We start from the raw sequence: 20160 nt of genomic DNA, 5'->3' as shown, positions 1-20160 counted from the left end.
TGGATCTCCTGTGAGGGGAAAGGAGGATGACCACACGCCATCACTAAGCAGAAACCACACATCCCAAATCCTCAACTCATGGGGGCCCAACTGGGGTCTAAGAGCCCGAACATGATGTAAGATGTTCAACTTTCATCTAGGGAGACTTGATGTGAAGCAACAGGGCCTAAGGGCACCTGACAGTCAGTGCTCTGCAAAGCTACCCTGAGCCTCTTTTGTAAAAGGTCCGTGCTGTCGAACAGAGTAGGCAGTGGAGCCCCCTGGTAGGATGCAGCTGCCTCCTCTGAAAGCCAGGCAAGCAAGAGACATTCCAAGTCCCAAGCTAGTGGGGTGAGGCCAAAATGGGACCCAGGGATCACCCCACACAGGTACTCTGAAGGCACTGCCAAGAAGCCAGCAGGTCCATCCTCCTCTGCACACATTTCCAACTGTTACAATTCAGCCCAAGTACCTTCCACAGCCCATAGGACTCTGATATGATTTTGTGCCTCAGTTTCCCCTGGGTGAGATGGAGACAAGGATACATCCACCACAGAATGTTGTAAAGCTGAAAAAGAGAAAACAGATGCAGGGCCTGACTTGGATAAGAGGATTCCATGAAAATGTAGAACCTTTCTTCTCAGGCCTGGGAGGAGGGGTAAGAAAAGCAGACATAGAGGGAGGGCAGGGGCTGCTTGGCTGGCCATGGGAGAAGCATGGAAGAAAACTATTAGGACTGGGCAAAAAACTAAACAGGAGAAAAGAAGTCGTTCTGCTCACTCCCACTTCTAGAACTGAGGTCCCTTCCTGTGGTGAAATCATGTCCTTCCACCCCCATGGTCCATTCAGTAAGCCAATGCTGACTCAACCTGGGGAGGCTCAGACAGCCTCATTCTCAGCCAGGCCTGGGAGTCACCAAAGGTCCCAGCTCCCAGTCTCTCACCCCACCCACCACCAGTCACAGGCTGGCAGTGTCTCCCTCAGAGATGATCCCAGGGACTGTCACCAGGATGATCCATGACTGCTCTGACCTTCCTCCCCTTTGTCCAGGGAAGGCCCTGGATGAGCCAGGGACTCACAGCTGCAGATAGATTCCCTAGGAGTGTTATTAACGACAGCCTCCTGGGAGTCACCTCCCAGAGCTCTGCACTCAGAGGGTAGAGTGCAGAGATTCTGAGGTGCGACGAGGAGGAAGCGTCCAGAAGGAGCAGAAGGCTCTGTGGGCTCAGCAGAACTGGAGCTCAAGTGCTGGTCCCACTCTCAGAGTCCTGGCCGTGGGGCCGGGCGGGTCTGAGCCCCAGGGTCCTCCCTGTAGAGTGAGCACAGAGGACCCTGCAGATCCAGCCCTCCATCTGCGGGTGGAGGCGTGGCCTCCAGAAGGCCCACCCCCTGGGCAGGTGGGAAGCTGAGCCCCCTCACCTCCTTCCCTCAGTGGGGTGTGAGATGGCACACAGGGAGCACCCGGGTGGGAGGGGCCTGGTGGGCCTTGGTTCTGCCTTAAGACTGAGGAGGGAGACACTGCAGGGGAGCCCCTGCCTGGAGGGAGAGGGGCCCAGAGTGGGCTGGCGCCCCCGTGTCTGAGGGGGGCTGAGCTTGACCACCAGCGGCTCCCGCCTGCTCCTCCCTGCGGGGCTGCAGCTGGGCAGGGACTCGGCCCCCACCTCTCCCTGAAGGAGCCTCAGCTGGTCCTGCTGCCGCCCCTTCCCCTGGAAGGAGAGAGACACTCAGAGAAGCAGAGACAAGGAGAGACACAGAGGCTGACTGCCAGGGAGATGTGAGGGCGGGGAGGCAAGAGCTGAGCAGGGAGGAGGCCCAGCGGGCGCAGGTCAGGACCAGCCCCTCAGCGTGAAGACGGGGGCGGGGAGCCCCAGATCATGGCTGCCTTTGCACTGACCACAGGGAGGCCCTTTTGCAATAAAGGAAAAGAAGAAGCCAGATTGATAAAGGAAGTGCCCGTCACTGTCGGGGTGGGCGGGTTTGGGGAAGGCCGCCACCCTCCTCTGTCCTCTGAAGAAGCCCGGTCCTCACTCCTGGTGCTGAGACTCCCCCAGGGGCCCCCCAAGGCCTCCTGTCTGGCCTTGAGGGCTCTGCCTGTCTTCTCACCTGGGAGGAGGGCAAGGCCATGGGGCTGCCCCTGCTGCTGCCCCTGCTGCTGCTGCCAGCGTCTCTGCAGGCTGGTGAGTGGACGGAACTGTCCTGCTCTGCCAGGGACCCTGGGGAGGGGCTGTGGCTGGGTGTGCGTAGAAGGGTCCCCTGGGGTAGCTGACCAGGCCTCCCACCCCCAACAAACAAAGGGCGGGTCCCACAGTGCTGGGTCCCCCAACCCTTCACCCTGCTGCCTGCCCCAAGCCTGGAGAGGGGATCACGCAGGCCAGAGGGCCAGTCCTACCCTGTCGCACGTCCCCCTGCAGGTGAGGGTTCCCGATGGTGGGGTCACCTTCTGTGTCTCTCCTGGTGGCTTCAGAGTCTCTCCCTCCCTCCTCTAGGTCACCGGGCACAAAGAAATTCACAGCAACCCTATGAAATGAAGCAACCAAGTGATCTCTCAGCCCCTGAGGGTGGCTCCATCCTCATCCCCTTCTCCTTCTCTCACCCCTGGGAATTAGCCAAGGATCCCAACATGAGAATATTCTGGAGATGGAAACACTTCCATGGGGAGTTCATCTACAACATGACCCCTCTGTTCACCCACAAGAATTTCAAGGACCGGCTCATCCTGAACTGGGCAGAGCCTGAGAAGAACGGCTCCCTCTGGATCTCAAACCTGCGGAGGGAGGACCAGTCTGTGTACTTCTGCCGGGTGCAGTTGGACACACTGAGAAATGGCAAGCAGAAGTGGCAGTCCGTCGAGGGGACCAAACTCACCATCACCCGCCGTGAGTCCAGCTGTCCTGCCTGAGGCTCTTGGAGGCCACTGGTGCCTCAGCCCTAGATGCGGCTTAGGCCCCTCCTTCTGACTCTTCTCTCAAACTCCTCTCCCTTCCCCCTTCTCCTCCCCAGGGCTCTGCCAACTTTACTCTTTTCACCTTAATCTTCCCCAACCCTGGACCACCTCCCTTGCCCATCCCCCTCTCTGCCCTCCAGATCCAGCCCCTCCCCCACCCCAGGCCCCCACATCCTCTGTGCTCCCAGCTGTCCTCCCTTCCTGCTCCAAGCTGGGCTCCACCCAGCCCCCTGCCCTCGCCCCAGGTCCTCCAGGTGACTTGACATCCTCCGGGTATGGCTCCTCCCCTTTGTCCTGAGTCCTGTGTGGAGCCCCAGCTGCCCCATGTCTGTCCCCCAACATCCATGAGCTCAGCCCACATACACAGCAGGTGCCGAGGGGCCCCATGCCCCATCACCTTTTCCCATCTCCCCTTCCTTCTCTGCTCTGAACCCCAGAACATCAGTTCAACCATCCTTCCCTCGGTTCATCTCTCCTCGCTTTCCTTCTCCTTCTCCCTCCTTCCATCCCTTTTACCTCCTTCCCTCTCTCCCCCCCACTATCCCCCCATGTGGTTCCAGTCACCCTGTCCCCAGGTCCACCCTGACCGTGCCCCTCTATCCTGGTCATGACGAGGCAGCAGTCCCGGCAGCCCCCCTGACTGTGCCCTGCATCCCGGGGGGATACCTTGGCAGCATCACCCTGGCTGACCTTCCCCACGACCCCCAGTACAGCGGTCCTGCTCCTGTCCTCCAGTCACAGGAAGGGGAACCGAGGCTCGAACAGCAAACACCTGCCCCAGGTCACTCCTGGTGCGGGTGGGGTTTGACCCCAGTTTAACCCCAGAGCCTCCCTTAACCATGAGCTGCTTGGACTCACCTACTGACTTGTCATCTTGCTTTGACTATTTTTAAGCTAATAATGGATGTGTAGCATCTGTCACTCAGTGGGGCGTCCAAACTTGAACAGTGTATGACTCCAGGGTAGAGAGGAGGGGTTCTCTTCTAGGCACAGGCAATAAGGGAGTGTGTCACCAGTAGATAATTTTTTGAAAACTGAAAATTGATTAAGTTTGTTTGCTTTTTGCAATCACTTGTGCTGGTGATTCTAAGCAGTATGTGACTCAACCTGAATTAAGCAAGACAGCTTTGGATTAATATTTCCTGCACCTCCTCCAAATTCCCTTAAATGGCCTTTTTGGAGGGACTTTGGTCTCCTTAAATCCCTCTTCTTCCTTTCTTAATTCTTCCTTCTTTTTCTCCTTTCTCTGTTTCAGCCACATTTCCTATGTTTTTTCATCAGTAAATTAATTTTTTCAGTTAATTCAATCAACTGGATGGTCATGCTCATTTTTACAGGGAAGTAATAAAAAGAGATGTTTTTAATCCAAGTGAAGTACCACCATGCAAAAACATCACACCAGAGGAATACCTATAGCAAACATAACTCATAAGTTTGAGATTGGCTTATTAATTTTTTTTTACAAATAGTACCTTTATTTATGTAGCCAAATCTAATTATATTCTCACTTGTAGTTTTTCTTTTATTTCTAAATCCCAAACCCCACATCTCACTAGAAGTAAAAAATAGTTTTCCTAATTTTTGTAAGATTTGATTACTTTTCATAATAAGTGAAAGAGAAATTCGCTCAGTCGTCTCCGACTCTTTGCGACCCCATAGACTATAGAGTCCATGGAATTCTCCAGGCCAGAACTATAGTGGGTTGACTTTCCCTTCTCCAGGGGGTCTACCCAAACCAGGGATCAAACCCAGGTGTCCCACATGGCAGGCAGATTCTTTTTTTTTTTTTTTGGCAGGCAGATTCTTTACTAGCTGAGCCACAAGGGAAGCCCAAGAAAACTGGAGTGGGTAGCCTATCCCTTCTCCAGGGGATCTTCTCAACTCAGAAATTGAACCGGTGTGTCCTATATTGCAGGCAGATTCTTTTTTTTTTTCTTTTTTAACTTTACAATATTATATTGGTTTTGCCATATATCAAAATGAATCCACCACAGGTATACTGCAGGCAGATTCTTTACCAGCTGAGCCACAAGGTAAGTCCAAGAAAACTGGAGTCGGTAGCCTATCCCTTCTCCAGGGGATCTTCCCAACTCAGAAATCAAATCGGTGTCTCCTATATTGCAGGCGGATTCTTTACCAACTGAGCTATCAGGGAATCCCTTTTCATAACAAAGCTCTTCAATATAGTGAGAATTTATCTTGGTAAATGGTGTGAGATAAAGAACTAAGTTGATCCTTATACCAAGAAATAAATCAATTGTCCTCACTTTGTTATTGAATCAGTTCAGTTCAATCCAGTTGCTCAGTTGTCTGACTTTTTGCGACCCCATGGACTGCAGCACACCAGGCCTCCCTGTCCATCACCAACTCCCGGAGCTTGCTCAAACTCATGTCTGTTGAGGTGGTGATGCCATCCAACCATCTCATCCTCTGTCGTCCCCTTCTCCTCCTGCCTTCAATCTTTCCCAGCATCAGGGTCTTTTCTAAGGAGTCAGTTCTTCACATCAGGCGGCCAAAGTATTGGAGTTTCAGCTTCAGCATCAGTCCTTCCAATGAATATTCAGGACTGATTTCCTTTAGGATTGACTGGTTTGATCTCCTTGCAGTCCAAGGAACTCTCAAGAGTCTTCTCCAACACCATAGTTCAAAAGCATCAATTCTTAGGTGCTCAGTTTTCTTATCTTTATTTCTTATTATTGAATATTTCCCCCTTTTTCCATTGATTAATAGGCCTTAGCTTTTAAGTTCTTTTGTAAAATAGCATCCATTTCCGGTCTATCCATTCTGTTTCACTAGTCTGTGTTTTCTTTTCTTTAATATTCATTTGTTTGGCTGCGCCGGGTCTTAGCTGTGGCATGCAGGATCCTCGTTGTGTGTGGGATGCAGCTGTGGCATGCAGACTCTAGTTCCCCGACCAGGGATGGAACCTGGGCCCCCTGCACTGGAAGCGCAGAGTCCTAGCCATTGGACCACCAAGGAAGTCCCTTATATTTTGTTACATTAGTAGCACACTGTTTTAGTTTTTATAACTTTATCATGTTTCAATGGCTGTTAAGACTTTTTCCATCACAATCACATTACTTCTTCCTCAATAGTGTTGCCTGCCTATTCTTCCACACAAATGTTAGAATAAGTTTGCCAAGTTTCTAGAAAAACATTCCTGTTGGTTTTTTAAATCAGAATTGCATTAAGTCTGTAAAGTAACTGACAGAAATTGAAATCAGTATAACGCACAATCTTTTTGCTGAGGAATAGGTCCTATTTTATATCCCTAAGTAAACCTTTGTAGTGTTCTTCCAAAGATCATGTGTCTCATAAGATTTTCATATTCTTTATTTTTATTATTAATGTGCAGTATGTAAAAAAAATGTGTACTTGGTATAATTTTCGCTCTAAAAGTAATGCATAAATTCTGGCCAAGATGCTAGGTTATATGCATATGTTTACCTCCACTCCCTCCAAAAATCTACTAAAATGACAGCAAAGGGAATTTTTTTAAGACAAAAACCCAAAGGGACAAAAACATTTGCAAGTTAGGTGACAAAAACAAAATTTTGGAAGTGGGAAATAGACCAGAGGAATTAAACCCTAAGTCAACAGTGGGGACATCCAGAAGGAAGGCAATTTATACTGCAAAACCCCTTAAAGGGTCAGGAATAGCAACTCCTAGTACCCATGAAACTGGGCGTGGAAGGGGACCTGGAAACTAGAGCACTAACTGAAGTGTATTTAGGAAGCAGAGACACCTCCGCACTCTCACACTTCACCCCAGCAAAAGACTGGATATATGCATTCTAGAAACAGTAATCCACAGGGAGTCTTAGGGGGGTACCCTGGGGCATACCCGGAGACAAGGGTTCAGTTCTTAAATTCGGAGATTTGGTGAACTGATGAGACCTGAAATACCGTGACCCTTGTAGAGGCCTCACAGGACACAGGCAGCCAGGCTGGTACTCCCACACCACACACCCACTAAGGGCAGACAATCAGGAGACTCTTCTCTGGAATAGCTATCTGATGGGCCTGAAAAGATCTAGAAATCTAACAGATCACTCTACTCACTGTAGAGTGAGTCATACTGTCCTACTCACTGTAAAGTGATCTGACATGCACTTTCTGCTATAACACACTCACATCTTCATGCACGTTGGGAGCCAAGGGGACAAGGTGGCTGGGGTCTTGGCCTTGCACCAAATCCCCTGCAGTGAGGACTATACCCTCACCTCAGCTGTGCCCAGGATGCCTGTTTTTAAAAGCTTTGAACTAAACATTTAAGGAATGTTTGTCCCATGAGATGCAGAGAGCAGAACAATCAAGGGGGAAGGGAACGTGGAAGAATCCAAAACAATGAAAGGAGACTGAAATTTTCAAAGAACCATCATCCTCATAAAGTTAAAGAATTTCATGTATATGACACAACAGAATGCTTTGCAAAGGAGCTTTCAAAACAAAAAAAGAGATCTTAGAAATTAGAAGTATACTAGCAAAGATGGAAAACTCAATACATGATTCAAAGATGAAGTTCATGGAAATATCTTAAAAGGTGGGAGAAAACTGAAAGATTTGGATATTGTAGTTCAAGAAAATTCAAAGATTTGGATATTGTTGTAGTGGTTTGAACAGTGGCCCCCAAACAAGTGAATAATATCTTATATGGCTGCAGATGTGATTCAGTTGAGGAATTTGAGATGAGGAGGTTATCTGGGATTATCTGGGTGGACTCTAGATGCTAATAAACATGTCCTTATAAGAGAGGGGCAGTGGGAGACTGGACACAGATGGAAGAGCAGGCAATGTGACCACAGACACAGAGACTGGGGTGAAGCAGCCATTAGAAGCCAAAGAAGCAAGGAACAGACTGCCCCCCACCACAGAGCCTCCTGAGTGATGCAGCCTGGCTGACACCTTGATTTCTGCCTTCTGGCCTCCAGAACTGTGAGCAAGTAAACTTCTGTTGTTTAGAGTCACTCAGTTTGCAGCAATTTGTCATAGCAGCCTTAGAAATATAATGTTGGAATTATAAGGAAGGATAAGACAAATTGAGAATTGGTCCAAGAGTTCCAATCTCTGAACAAGTTTTAAAAACAGAGAAAAAAGGCGGCCATGGGGAAGAAAATATCAAAAAAGCTACTATAGAAATTCTCCAGAATGAAAGAACCCAGCAACATGAGTAAAAATAAAAAGACGAACCCTGGGGGTACTGCAACATACAAATTTCAAAACACCAAGGATAAGCTCAGTTCAGTCTCTTAGTCATGTCCGACTCTTTGTGACCCCATGGACTGCAGCCCACCAGGCCTCCCTGTCCATCACCAACTCCCAGAGTTTACTCAAACTCATGTCCACTGAGTCAGTGATGCCATCCATCTCATTCTTTGTCCTCCCCTTCTCCTCCCACCTTCAATCTTTTCCAGCATCAGGGTCTTTTCAAATGAGTCAGTTCTTCACATCAAGTGCGCAAAGTATTGGAGTTTCAGCTTCAGCATCAGTCCTTCCAATGACTATTCAGGACTGATTTCCTTTAGGATGGACTGGTTGGATCTCCTTGCAGTCCAAGGGACTCTCAAGAGTCTTCTCCAACACCACAGTTCAAAAGCATCAATTTTTTGGTGCTCAGCTTCTTTATAGTCCAACTCTCACATCCATACATGACTACTAGAAAAACCATAGTCTTAACTAGATGGACCTTTGTTGGCAATGGTTTTTGTGGTAATGTCTCTGCTTTTTAATATGCAGTCTAGGCTGGTCATAACTTTTCTTCCAAGGAGTAAGCGTCTTTTAATTTCATGGCTGCACTCACCATCTGTAGTGATTTTGGAGCCCCCTAAAATATAGTCTGACAGTTTCCACTCTTTCCCCATCTATTTGCCATGAAGTGATGGGACCTGATGCCATGATCTTAGTTTTCTGAATGTTGAGCTTTAAGCCAACTTCTTCACTCTCCTTTTTCACTTTCATCAAGAGGCTCTTTAATTCTTGTTCGCTATCTGCCATAAGGTGGTGTCATCCGCATATCTGATAAAGGGAGATCCGATACATTTCCAAGGAGGGAAGAAACTGGCCACATAAAGAGAGTCAGGAATTAGAGTGGCTTGGCTGTCTCAATAGCAATAGAGGATACTGAAAGGCAATGGTTGAGTGTCGTGAATTTCCAAGGGAAAATTATTTTGTTTAATCCTTTAACAAATCAAATAGCAAATACTGACTGAGTGCCTGCTATGTGTCAGGTCCTAAGCTGGGCACTGAGGAAAGAGCAGTTAATACAGAACAAAACATAAATGTCCTTAACAATGGAACTTACACTTGAGTGTACAACTTACAGTTGAGTGTAACAACTTACACTCGAAAGAATATCACACACAAAAAACAAATTAATTCTGTGTGTCAGGTGGTGGTGAAAAGAGAAAAGCAGGAAAATGAAGCACAATCAGTGGCTAGAGGTGCTAGGGTGCTGCTTTATTCAGATGGAACAGGAAGGCCGCTGGGACGTAAGTGAGAGTCCCAGTAGGAGGCAGCTGCTTCAACAGGGTAACTGAGAGTTTTGATGGGGGGCACAGGGTGGGGAAACCAGTCAGGGATAGTGAGACGCCTGGGACCAGCCACAGGCCTAAGAAGCAGGGGAGGAAGTAGGTTCTGGGACCTAGAAAGGAGCTGTGACCTCTGGGGAGAGAGAGAGTTTTGTGTCTATTTGACTGGCTGAGGGATGGCCAGACAGTTGCTGAGACGTTATTTCTGAGTGTCTCTGTGAAAGTGTAGAGAGATTATCCCAGTGTGGAGAGAGGAGGTCCCAGGGCTCAGTCCCAGGACCTCCTCTCTCTACACTCACTTCCCAGATAAGCCTGTGATTTAGAAACGTGAGGTTAATGCCAAAAAACAGCAAGAGGTGCTAAAAACAGTTCCATCTGGGGAGTGAGGAGGGGGTGCTGTTTTTATAACCTGTGGGGAATTTGTTGATTCTTTAAATTATGTGCCTATACAACTTATATAAAAATAGATGTTACATTTTAAAAATAAAATTACTGGTAATACATACTTGCACATAGTTTTAAAAACAGTCAAACAGCACAGAAGGGAATCAAATGAAAATCACATTCCTCTCCGCTTTATCTCTTGGCTACTACCCCTTTCTGCAGAAATGCTCTCTCCACAGATAAGAGACACAGATGCAGATATACAGAGATGGAACATAAGAGACTCAAGCTGCACACTCTCCCGATCTTCAGCTTGCTGTGTTTACTTCATGGACCTCAAGTATCTTTCCACTTCAGCACATATACATCCACACCTTTCTTTTTAAATGACTGCATGGTCTCCCACTGTAGCAATGGATTGTAGTTCACTTAATCAGTCTCATATTTAAAGACATTTAGGTTGCTACCAAATCACAAATAAAGCTGCAGAGAACACCCTCAAACACAGGCCTTTGAATACTTGTACCAGCACGTCCATAGGATAATTTCCTAGCACAGAAATCACTGAATCTAAAGGCACGCTTGGATATTTTACATTCTGATAGATATACCCAAACCTCTCCTAAGGTTGTGCCAACCCATACTCCTGCTGTGTCAATACTAGGTATTTTCCCCGACTCAGGTCAGTTTAAAACAAAATAGCCTTTTATTCTTTTAGTCTACATTTCTAAAAGTTATGAATATTAGCATCAAGATTATGTTATCACTTTATGAAATGAATTAGAATTGTACCGTTTTCCATATTTTTCTGTTCTAGAATCTTCTGAGAGTTATCTGTTCCTTAAATTTTCACAAGAATTTTTCCATTAAACCTTCTGAACTTGAAATCTTTATGAAAAATAGTTCTTTAATAGTGTTCTAAATTTCTTCTTTGTCTAATCCATTAAAGGTTACTATTTCTTAAATGCATTTTTAAAAATTATTATTTGTCTCAGAAAATAATCCATTTCAGAGGTTTTTAGAATTATCAACCCATAAATTGAGCACACACTCACTCATGATTTCAATACTCTTTGTTGTTGTTCGATTTACAAGAGTCTTGTCTGTTTTCTTGTGTTTTTTTTTTTCTCTAACCACTTTCTGCATTTATGATTCTTTCTGCTGTCCTGTTTCCTAAAAACATTTATTCCTACGTAGGTTTTCATTACTTTTAGTTTCCTTAGAGCTAGTTCCTTTCTGTTTGGTAACTTTTTTCTTTGGAAATTGACTATTTCATTCATTTTAAAACTTTCATTCCATTTTAAATAATTATAGCATCTAATACTATGAATTTAACTTAGAATTTGGCTTTAGTCATATTCCAGGAGTTTTAAAAATATACATATATATTGCTGTTGTTTTTATTTTCTAAATAGCATGTCATTATATATATTTATTTGACTAAGAATTTAAATTTTTTGTCTCAATTGAGAAATAGGATTCACACTTTACTAATTTCTACTAAGTGGACAGAGAATTCAGTCCACACAAGATTTTACTGGAGTTGGGTTTTTTGTATGTGGCTTACTATTATGCCAGTTTTTTAATGGTGCCTTAAACATCTACAAAGGTAGCATGTCTGTATAAGTAAAGTTCAATATATATTCATGTAACAATAATATATTTCCAATAATACTAGTTGCTTTACAGATGTTTTCTCACTTATTAAGATAATCATGTAAAATGACAAACACTGTTTGAATCCACTTCTCTGAAGTACCAAGAGCAATCAAATACTTAGGGTCAGAAAGCAGAACAGTGAATGCCAGGGCCTGGGGGGAGGGGGGATGGGGGTCAGTATTTAATGGGGACAGAGTTTCAGTTTGGACAGATGAAGTTCGAAAGATGGCTGGTGATGATGGTTGCATGCTAATGTGAATTGGCTTGATGTCACTTAAATATGGTTAAGATGGTAAATTTGTGTTGCATGTATTTTACCACAATAAAAAAATTTGTTTTTGATTCTGTGATTTACTTCTCCCTATATGTAAGTAATGAAATGAGGTTCTGAGATCACAGCACTGATCAGTGGTTGAGTCAGGATTCAAACAGAGTGAAGATTTGGAGCTTCCAGAATCTCCCTTTGTTACTCCCCTCTCTGTGGGAGAGCTTCAGAGAGTTGTTCCCCACTCTCCACATTCCCCAAACTAGGGAACAAAATGAGACAGTTTTCACCCAGATGCTTCCAGCCCTTCAGCGAATAATTTGCATATTTCTCCTGTCTTCCCAGCCAGCAAGACAACCATCCAGAACCCCACCACGGCTGCCACCACTGCTACAGCTATCCTTAAGAACTCAGAGGGCGGAAAGAGTCCATGGTCTTGGCTCCAGAGTACGGAAGCTATAGTTGGGTTGGCACTGGCCAGCGCTGCGCTTGTAGCCACAATTGTGGCGCTGATTGTGTACTTTAGATGCAAGAGAAGCAAAAGTAAGTGATCCAGGACCCTCAACCTCTCCCCAAGATTCCCAACTAAGTGTTTCTCAGAACCTTCCTGCATCAGAATGACCAGAGCTGCTCAGTAAAAATGCAAATTCCTTCTGGGCCTGAGGTCTGGGCTTGGGAATCTCATTTTACCTCCTCAGGTGGTATTTGTGTGTCATCAAGTTTGGGACCCACTGCTCAAGACCAATCCCTCTCTACAAACCTGATGATTTTCCAGTTCTTGTCTCCTGACTTAATCATTTCTCATCAGTCTCCCTTTTGGTTCCTGGGGAGGGAGGGCCTGCCCTGTGAAACACAGAAGAGAGAGAAAGAAGGGATAGGAAGGTGGCTCCACTCAGCAAGTACTGGTTGGACACCGATTTTCCAGAGCCTGGCTTGTAACTGGAAATGCAAAAGTAAATAAAGCGCAGGCCTGCTCTCAAGGATCTGGGGGCTGGGAGGATGAGGGGAGCAGTTGCCTCAAGGGCTAACGGCCTCGTGTGGAAAGAGCTGTGGTAGTTTGGGAGGAAGGAAGGGTAATCAAGGAAGACGTCAAAGAGGAAGCGCAAAACTATCAAAGAATGAAGAAGAATTAGCCAGGTGGTGAGGGTGGTATAGAGGTCACTGTCTTTCCAGGGGAAGGAAGGCATTCTAGGGACTGTAGGTAGCTCAGGGCTGTGGAAGAGCCAGGAGATGAAAAAAGACAACCTTGGAAATCACATCCCAGAGCCTCTGACCCCAGAAACAATGTGAAGCAGAAGTGGCCTCCTCAGCTTGGCCTGGCAGATACACAGTCTGGTGGAGGGGCCAGGCTGGGGTCACTCTGAAATCATTATTTTATTCTGCAGAGCAAAAACCATAGTGGTTGTGTCCTGAGACTAAGAATGAGGGTTTGAGATGAAGAAAAAAACTTGATGTAGTCACTGAGAAAATGCAATATGGTATTTGATGGTCAATTCAGATGAGAAGCCATAAATCTGTATGAGCATCATTGTATTTGACTATGTTTTTTTTCAGCAGTATTCAACTACAACCTTTAGAAATTACTGATTAAAATCCATCTTCCCTGGTGGTCCAGTGGTTAGGACTCTACGCTTTCACTGCCTAGGGCCTGGGTTCAATCCCTGGTCAGGGGAGTAAGATCCTGGAAGTTGTGCCATGGCCCAAAAAAAATAGTTGTGTTCAGCTGCTAGCATCAGAGAATAGAAATAACAGTGGGCAAGTAACACAAGAGTGGATTTTTTCCTCCCATCTAAAAGGATCTGGAGGCAGAAAGCAGAGGATACTAAGACACTGAGTCTCCTGTCTACTCACTGTCGTGGATACTGGCTTCTATCCTGAAGGTTGCTTTATGTGCAAGACAGCTGCTAGGATGCCAGATTTGTGAATCTAAACAGGAAGCAGGACGTAGGAGGAAAAGACAAAAAGACTCTGCTCCAGCTGTCTGTCCTTTTAAAGAGTCTTCCTAAAATTCCTGCAGCCATGAAATTAAGACGCTTGCTCCTTGGAAGACTAGCTATGACCAACTTAGATAGCGTATTAAAAAGCAGAGACGTTGTTTTACCAACAAAGGTCCATCTAGTCAAAGCTATGGTTTTTCCAGTGGTCATGTATGGATGTGAGAGTTGGACTATAAAGAAAACTGAGCACCAAAGAATTGATGCTTTTGAACCGTGGTGTTGGAGAAGACTCTTGAGAGTCCCTTGGACTGCAAGGAGAGCCATCCTAGAGGAAATCAGTCCTGAATATTCACTGGAAGGGCTGATGCTGAAGCTGAAACTCCAATACTTTGGCCACCTGATGCAAAGAACTGACTCACTGGAAAATGCCCTGATGCTGGGAAAGATTGAAGGTGGGAGGAGAAGGGGAGGACAGAGGATGAGATGGTTGGATGGCATCACTGATGCGATGGACATGAATTTAAGTAGGGTCCGAGAGTTGGTGATGGACAGAGAAGCCTGGTGTGCTTCAGTCCATGGGGTGGCAAAGAGTTGGACACGACTGAGCAACTGAACTGAACTGAAAAATACTACCCACAACTTCCCCTTATATTAATACATCATCAGCTAGGTTTCACCATAGATCCCACATCTGCCTGTAGCGGGGAGGGGTACCCTGACACTCCAAATAAAATCAAGGTTCTGTAACTGAATAAGAAGAAGGGAATGGATATGGGGCAAACAAATAGCATCCTCTGCCCCAGGGCACAGCCAGGATTGGAGATGTGGCAGAAGCACAGGGGGACCCAGGGGATCAGGGAGCCCATGAGAGGGCACAGGTGGAGAGGAGAGGGCTCAGCGGCAGCTTGGGTAACCTGAGTGAATCATCAGGACAAGAGTGCAGTGAGGTCACGCACAGGTATGGAGGGATGATGACCGAAGAGAGCTGGGAGGAATTTTAAAATATAAAAATGATACTAGTGTTTACTATGTCAGAATTCTTAGTCCCAATGGAAAAAAAAAGTCCAGGATGTGACTGAGTGGACCTGAGGTCACTAGAGTTGGGGGAGGTGATAAGTCCAACCTGTTCAGAGGGTGACGGGGCTCTGGGTGCGGGAAGAGCTGCTCTCCTGACTGATGGTGAAGACAAGGCAGCACAGGTGTGGGCAGCCTCAGGGTGCCTACAGGGTGGCGGCTCTAAGTCCCGAGCCCTTCCCAGGGAGGTTTCAGCTGGGATGGGGCAGAGAGGCGGGGAGACAGGCCTCCATGGATGGCACAGTGACTCGCTGTTGGTCCTCCTACAGGTGTGCAGACTGAAGCCAGGACCCCAGCCAGGTGAGCGCTTGTCCTCCAGTATGGGGGGGTGGGCAGTGCTATTTTATGAGCAAGAAGTTTCCTCCCGAGCGCAGCACCAGGGAGCCTTTCACGGGCCTTCCCCCCTGGGCCTTCATCCACATCCTCCCAAGTCCCCACAGGCCAGGCTCTTCACTTCCTGAGGCTCCCGATCCTTAACAGTCAGAGCCATGGCCCAGCATTTTCTCTGACTCCCAGAACATCCTTTGTCTGTCTCTGGCACCCGCCTTTCCTCCTTCCATCCCCAGGTCTCAGCCTTTCCCTCTGTTCCTCCTGGTTTGTCTCCCCCTTGAACGCCGTCCCTCCAGAAGACACCCACCTCCTCCACGCTCTGTCCCCTTTCTTGCTCCTTGTCCAGTCTGTCCTTTGCCCTGTGACTCAGGGCCTCCAGCTGCTCTGCCCTGTCTCTCCTCAGAGCGGCTTCCCTTATGGCCCCCAGCCTGGCTCCCTCTCTTCTGGCCCTGGCTCCTCTTCCTTTCCTCTCACCCTCCTCACCATCCACCGCTTTCCTTTCTCATCCTCTCTGCCACGTCCAGGCTTTTCCTTCTCACAGCCCCTCCCTCCTTTCTCGCCTTCCTGACTCTTGACAGTCTCCTTGGGGGTCTCCCAGGGGACCAGAGAGAAGCTCCCTGGTTCTCACGCTCCAGTTTGAACCCAGGCGCTGCCACAGAAATGACAGGCACCCTGTCCTGCTTCTCCTCCCTGCTCCCCTCAATAAACCCACTTCTCTGCAAGAGTCCACCCCAGTCAGCTCTCAGGGATGGGGCTACACTGAAAACGGCCCCTCATCCCTGTCCAGACAGCCTCCGTCTGAGCCTCAAACCTCTGCCTTCATCTCCAAGTGTGACCAGGCAGGTCACAGAGCCCCCAGTGAGAGGAGCAGCCCGAGGCAGGTGGTAGCTCTTTTCTGCCCAGACTCTGACACATCACTGCCCTCCTGTTCCCACTCAGGGAGTCCTTCAAAAACACGGAAGAGAATTACGAGAACATCGGGAATAAAGGTAAGCCCTGCCGCCATCATCCCCGCTCTCACCTGGGTCTTCCTCCTCCTCCCCACAACCCCTCCCAACACAGGTGCCCTCAGCATCCTCCTCTCTCCCCTGCCTCACCCACCCTCCCCTGAGACTCTGGTCCTGACCTAGAGATGACCTCACTGCTGGAGCCCCTGCCCGTTTCTCTACCCTGGCTGCCTGGTCACCTGATCCTGGCACATGTTGATTTTTTCTAGGAGAATATGTAGACCCCAAGCCGGATGCCAAGGTAAGCAGCGTTGATTAGGGCCTGAAAGGAGAGGGAAGTCTGGAGAAGCAGGGGGTGGAAGAACAGAGGGACTGCAATGTAGTCAGGGCATCAGCTGTGGGATCGTGGCTCTGAGATGGGACTCTTGCCCTTCAACTGTCTCACCCACTGCCCTTTCCCTTCTCCCCCAGGATGATGGTGGTGGCAGCGGAGGAGTCCTCTACGCCTCCCTTGCCCTCTCTAGGTTAAACTCACCAGCAACAGCAGTGCCTCCCTTGCCCTCTCTCCATGGGGGCCCCCAGGAAGAGACCCTATACTCTGTCTTAAAGACCTAAGCAGTGGGACTGAGTGAGGACCTCCTTCAAGTCAGCTGCGCACAGCAATCTCAGTTCCCCACAATCACCCCGGCCACACACAGATCACTCAGAAGCCGGCAGGTGCTGACGGCCACCAAGGACCTGAGAGTCACACAGCCACCGCTCCAATTCCCTCTTCAACTTCCCAGCCTTTCACCACAAAAATAAAACTACCTGTACAATCTCCCTGAACACATCTAAGGAGAAAGCTGATGTCACCTTCAACTTCTGTCTTTCCAGAAGTTAAAAAAAATGAACCATGAATGCTAGCTCACGCCCAGATCCCTCCCCTAGTACTGTGTTCAGTGACTGCCTCAGGCCAGAGACAAGTAAATCCCCAAACACTGGTAATCAATCTGGAACCCAAGGTCTGTCCCCCTAATCTAACCCTTCTACTTTCCTTAGGATAATAACTAGCATGCGTCATGTGTTCACGCTTTACACACATGGCCTCATTTCAGCATCATCAATCACTCTATATGGCACTGGATACACCATCTGAGACAGGATAAGAACCAGGATGGTCACAGCGCTTTTCCCAAGGCCATGTTGCTAGTAAGTGGCTGAGGCAGGTTGTGAACCCAGACCTGCTTTCTCGATGTCCTTCTCCCAGGACTCAGGTGTCATCACCTTCCCAGATCCCTATACTGACAGGTCTCCCACCAGAAGGACCATGTGCCCAGTGACATGGAGGAGAAAAGGAAGAAGCCAAAAAAGACCAAGTAGTTAGAGACAAACCAAACCAAGTAAACCAGTAACCTGGTTTATTAACAAGAACTGCACAACTCTGACTTTAGCAAAGTAACCTCACAGCCAGTGAACAACCCCAACACTTATCAGCTTCTTGGGGATCCTCTAAGAGGCTCTTCACGCAGGAAGGAGTGAGAGAGCAGGAAGGAGGCACAAGTCCACAGCTATTCCTCACAGAAGGCCACAGCGAGCTCCCCCCTGTCAACTCTGTGCTGCGGCTCCTCCCTCTGCTCCAGCTCTTCTCCAACATCTTCCATGAGTTGGTCCAGATCCAGGTCACTGGAGGCTCCATCGTCAGAAGGCACACTTCCAGCATGCTGGGGTTCAGGCCCTTCTTCCCCCACAACATGACAGGCCCCACAAGGAGCTGGTGCGATCAGGACTTCTGGCACTAGTCTAGCTTCTTTTTCTTCAGATAGGCTGCTTACTGGGGCCTTGCTTTGGGGAGCTTTAAATTTTTTCTTAGGGTCTAAATGAAAAAGTGACAAAACTGAGAGTCTTATCGGGTAATCTGTCCTCACCTTGTATAAGTCCAACTCCTAAACCTTTTATTTCCAAAACAATCTCTGGGAAAAGATGACTTTTCTTTATAGAAAGAAAATGGGGTTTGGGATCAGAAAGACTTGGATTCATGGACCTCGAGAAAACTTTAAACCCTTTGAACCTCAGTCTCCGTATCTTTAAAATGGCGGATATCCAGTGATAGAGACACTGAAAGAACTAAAGGGAACAAGTATAGAAGTATCTATCCAGCCAGCCCACAAAAATATCAATAAATGTTACTTCTCACCTCCTTACCATTCTTGTATCCCTGTATGTCCCTGAATAAAATCAAATAATAACCATAAAATGTTTCTACAGTGTGTGTTGTGTTCTGCAATTTAGATGATGCCCTTTTGGCCAAACTTTTGTGTGTTTTTTTGTTTTTGTTTTTTTCCAAAGTAATGAAAAGCTGTGGAAGTTTTACGGAACGATCAGAGCAGGAAACCTGCAGACGTGAGCCTCACTCCCCACAGTCCCCAAGTCTGGGTCTTACCCGGCTGCTCAGATCCTGAATTTCCATGCCCTTTTGTCCTTCCCATTATAGGCACAGGTGGAGGTGCAGGTTCGTTTAACAGAGGTCTCTTTGTTGTTCTCCTTTTCAGGGTCCCATCTCGTTCATCTGCTCCACCGGCATCACTCCCAACCCCCAATCCTGAAGGACATTGGTTTATTTCTGAGTGACAGTGTGGTTAGGGTCCACAAACTCCAAACATTTAGTCTCTGCCCTGGGTCTTCTGCTCATTTTCAATCTAGTGAGTCCTTCTGGTTCCTTTCTTTTCCCCCAAATATTTCTTTTCTTTCTCCCTGGGTCGTCTTCTCTTTATAGTTCACCTCAAAACCTGCCTTCCCCATGAAGTCATCCTTCTTGGCTAAAAATTTAAAATATTCATTCCACCTTTAACCTAAGATTTTGTAATTCAACTCACAGAAGTGAGAAGCTACAGATTCCCTGACCACATTAGCATGAGTCTTACCCATTTTCTCAGGTTCTGGAGCCGAGAGGTCAGTAAGGCCCAGCTACCTGCAGACTCCTTGCACTTTCTGCTTCTGCCCTGCCTTAACAGGAACACATGTCTCATTTCCAATTATCCTGCTTACCTCTTGTCTTGGGTTTTTTTGTTTGAATTTTGGCTGGCTTGGGATTAAGCAAAGTTGGATCCTGAGAAAAATAAAATATAAATGAAGTCATATAATTGTGATTTAATAGAGTAGGATGCTACAGAAATGATGGGTGTACTTAAGGAAGTTCCAGATGCTAATTCTTCCCAGTTTGATCTACAGAATCGATCTAACTTCAGTCAAAATCCCAGCAAGTTATTGTGTACCAGTATATGATACCATAATGATGGATACGTGTCCAAGTCCATAGAATATACACTACCAGGAGGAAATCCTAATGTAAACGATGGACTTGCGTGATTATGATGTGTCAATGTACTGAATAGGTTCATCAACTGCAAACAAATGCACTGCTCTGGTGGACGCTGTTGCTAACAGGGGAGGCTATACATGTGTGGGGGAAGGAGGCACATGGAAACTCTCTGTACATTCCTCTCAATTCTCCTGTAAACCGAAGACTGCTCTTAAAAAGTCTTTAAAGATGAAAAATATCCACATTTCATATGCCTGAAAAGAGACTAAGGAAATAAAATAATGAATATCCTAAGTGTCCACACAGGGAAGAAAGTAAAGAGAGGCAACCTGCTATTCTGTAAAATTGCTCCAGTAAGAACCAAAGAACTACAGTAGGAAATGAGATTATCATCAAAAAATAAGTTCCTAGAGATATGAGGTATTAGAATAACTGAGGACAGAGGAGGCTCTTCTTCCCTGAAGAGTCCTAAGAGAGAAAACTAGCCCGTCAGGGCTACCCTGATGTAGGGACAGGACAGTGCCTTAGAAAATACAAATCCATGCTAACCAGATGCCCTACAGCTATCTCCTCAAAGGAATCCCCAAGATCAATCTTACTGCTTTATCTCGTTCCTCCTCTCCATCCTCCTCCAACTCTGGCTCTTTCTCTTCTTTCTCCAAGCAGGAATCTAAGCTGCTAGTCCCAGAGAGCGCTAAATCTAAAACAGGAATAGGAAGGAAAGGCTAAATAATTTATCCAACAAAACAGGTGATGAGTTAGTGGAGCTGATCCCAGAAAATCAATCTTCCAACTCTGTCTTTCATATCCAAG

General features: G+C 47.0%; 2 protein-coding genes across 6 annotated transcripts in view; one reads left to right on the top strand and one right to left on the bottom strand.

Annotated features, from left to right (window-relative positions):
* The first annotated feature begins 1942 nt into the window (after window positions 1-1942).
* LOC109578769 (paired immunoglobulin-like type 2 receptor alpha) lies at window positions 1943-18282 on the top strand. 3 transcript variants are annotated; one of them, XM_070780160.1, is made up of 7 exons: window positions 1944-2156; window positions 2586-2855; window positions 12104-12301; window positions 15039-15069; window positions 16039-16088; window positions 16316-16347; window positions 16518-18282. In XM_070780160.1, exons 1-7 carry the CDS (start codon window positions 2102-2104, stop codon window positions 16659-16661), a joined length of 780 nt encoding a protein of 259 aa, XP_070636261.1. In that variant the 5' UTR covers window positions 1944-2101; the 3' UTR covers window positions 16662-18282. The 3 variants fall into 3 exon arrangements, with proteins under 3 accessions (XP_070636260.1, XP_070636261.1, XP_019843816.2); XM_019988257.2 differs by having other exon boundaries at window positions 1945-2156; window positions 2466-2855; XM_070780159.1 differs by lacking the exon at window positions 16518-18282 and having other exon boundaries at window positions 1943-2156; window positions 2466-2855; window positions 16230-16330.
* The window catches only part of ZCWPW1 (zinc finger CW-type and PWWP domain containing 1), a 23929-nt gene continuing 21198 nt past the window's right edge, over window positions 17430-20160 (bottom strand). For all 3 annotated transcript variants that reach the window (XM_070780158.1, XM_019988256.2, XM_070780157.1), the window contains exons 14-17: window positions 19947-20047; window positions 19074-19134; window positions 18469-18627; window positions 17430-17901 (exon numbers count right to left, since the gene is read on the bottom strand). In XM_070780158.1, coding sequence (XP_070636259.1) covers window positions 17597-17901; window positions 18469-18627; window positions 19074-19134; window positions 19947-20047 — 626 coding nt within the window. In that variant the 3' untranslated portion in view covers window positions 17430-17596. The remainder of the gene's footprint in view (window positions 17902-18468; window positions 18628-19073; window positions 19135-19946; window positions 20048-20160) is intronic.

This window comes from Bos indicus, chromosome 25, assembly GCF_029378745.1.
Source record: "Bos indicus isolate NIAB-ARS_2022 breed Sahiwal x Tharparkar chromosome 25, NIAB-ARS_B.indTharparkar_mat_pri_1.0, whole genome shotgun sequence".
Classification (NCBI taxonomy): Eukaryota; Metazoa; Chordata; class Mammalia; order Artiodactyla; family Bovidae; genus Bos; species Bos indicus.
Note: the sequence above shows the minus strand (reverse complement) of the source record. Positions and strands in the feature narration are given on the sequence as shown.

Coding starts and splice junctions, on each gene's coding strand:
- LOC109578769 (XM_019988257.2), top strand. CDS start 2,102: ATGGGGCTGCCCCTGCTGCTGCCCCTGCTGCTGCTGCCAGCGTCTCTG. Junction 15,070..16,038: donor GAAGCCAGGACCCCAGCCAG/GTGAGCGCTTGT, acceptor GTTCCCACTCAG/GGAGTCCTTCAAAAACACGG. Junction 16,348..16,517: donor ACCCCAAGCCGGATGCCAAG/GTAAGCAGCGTT, acceptor CTTCTCCCCCAG/GATGATGGTGGTGGCAGCGG.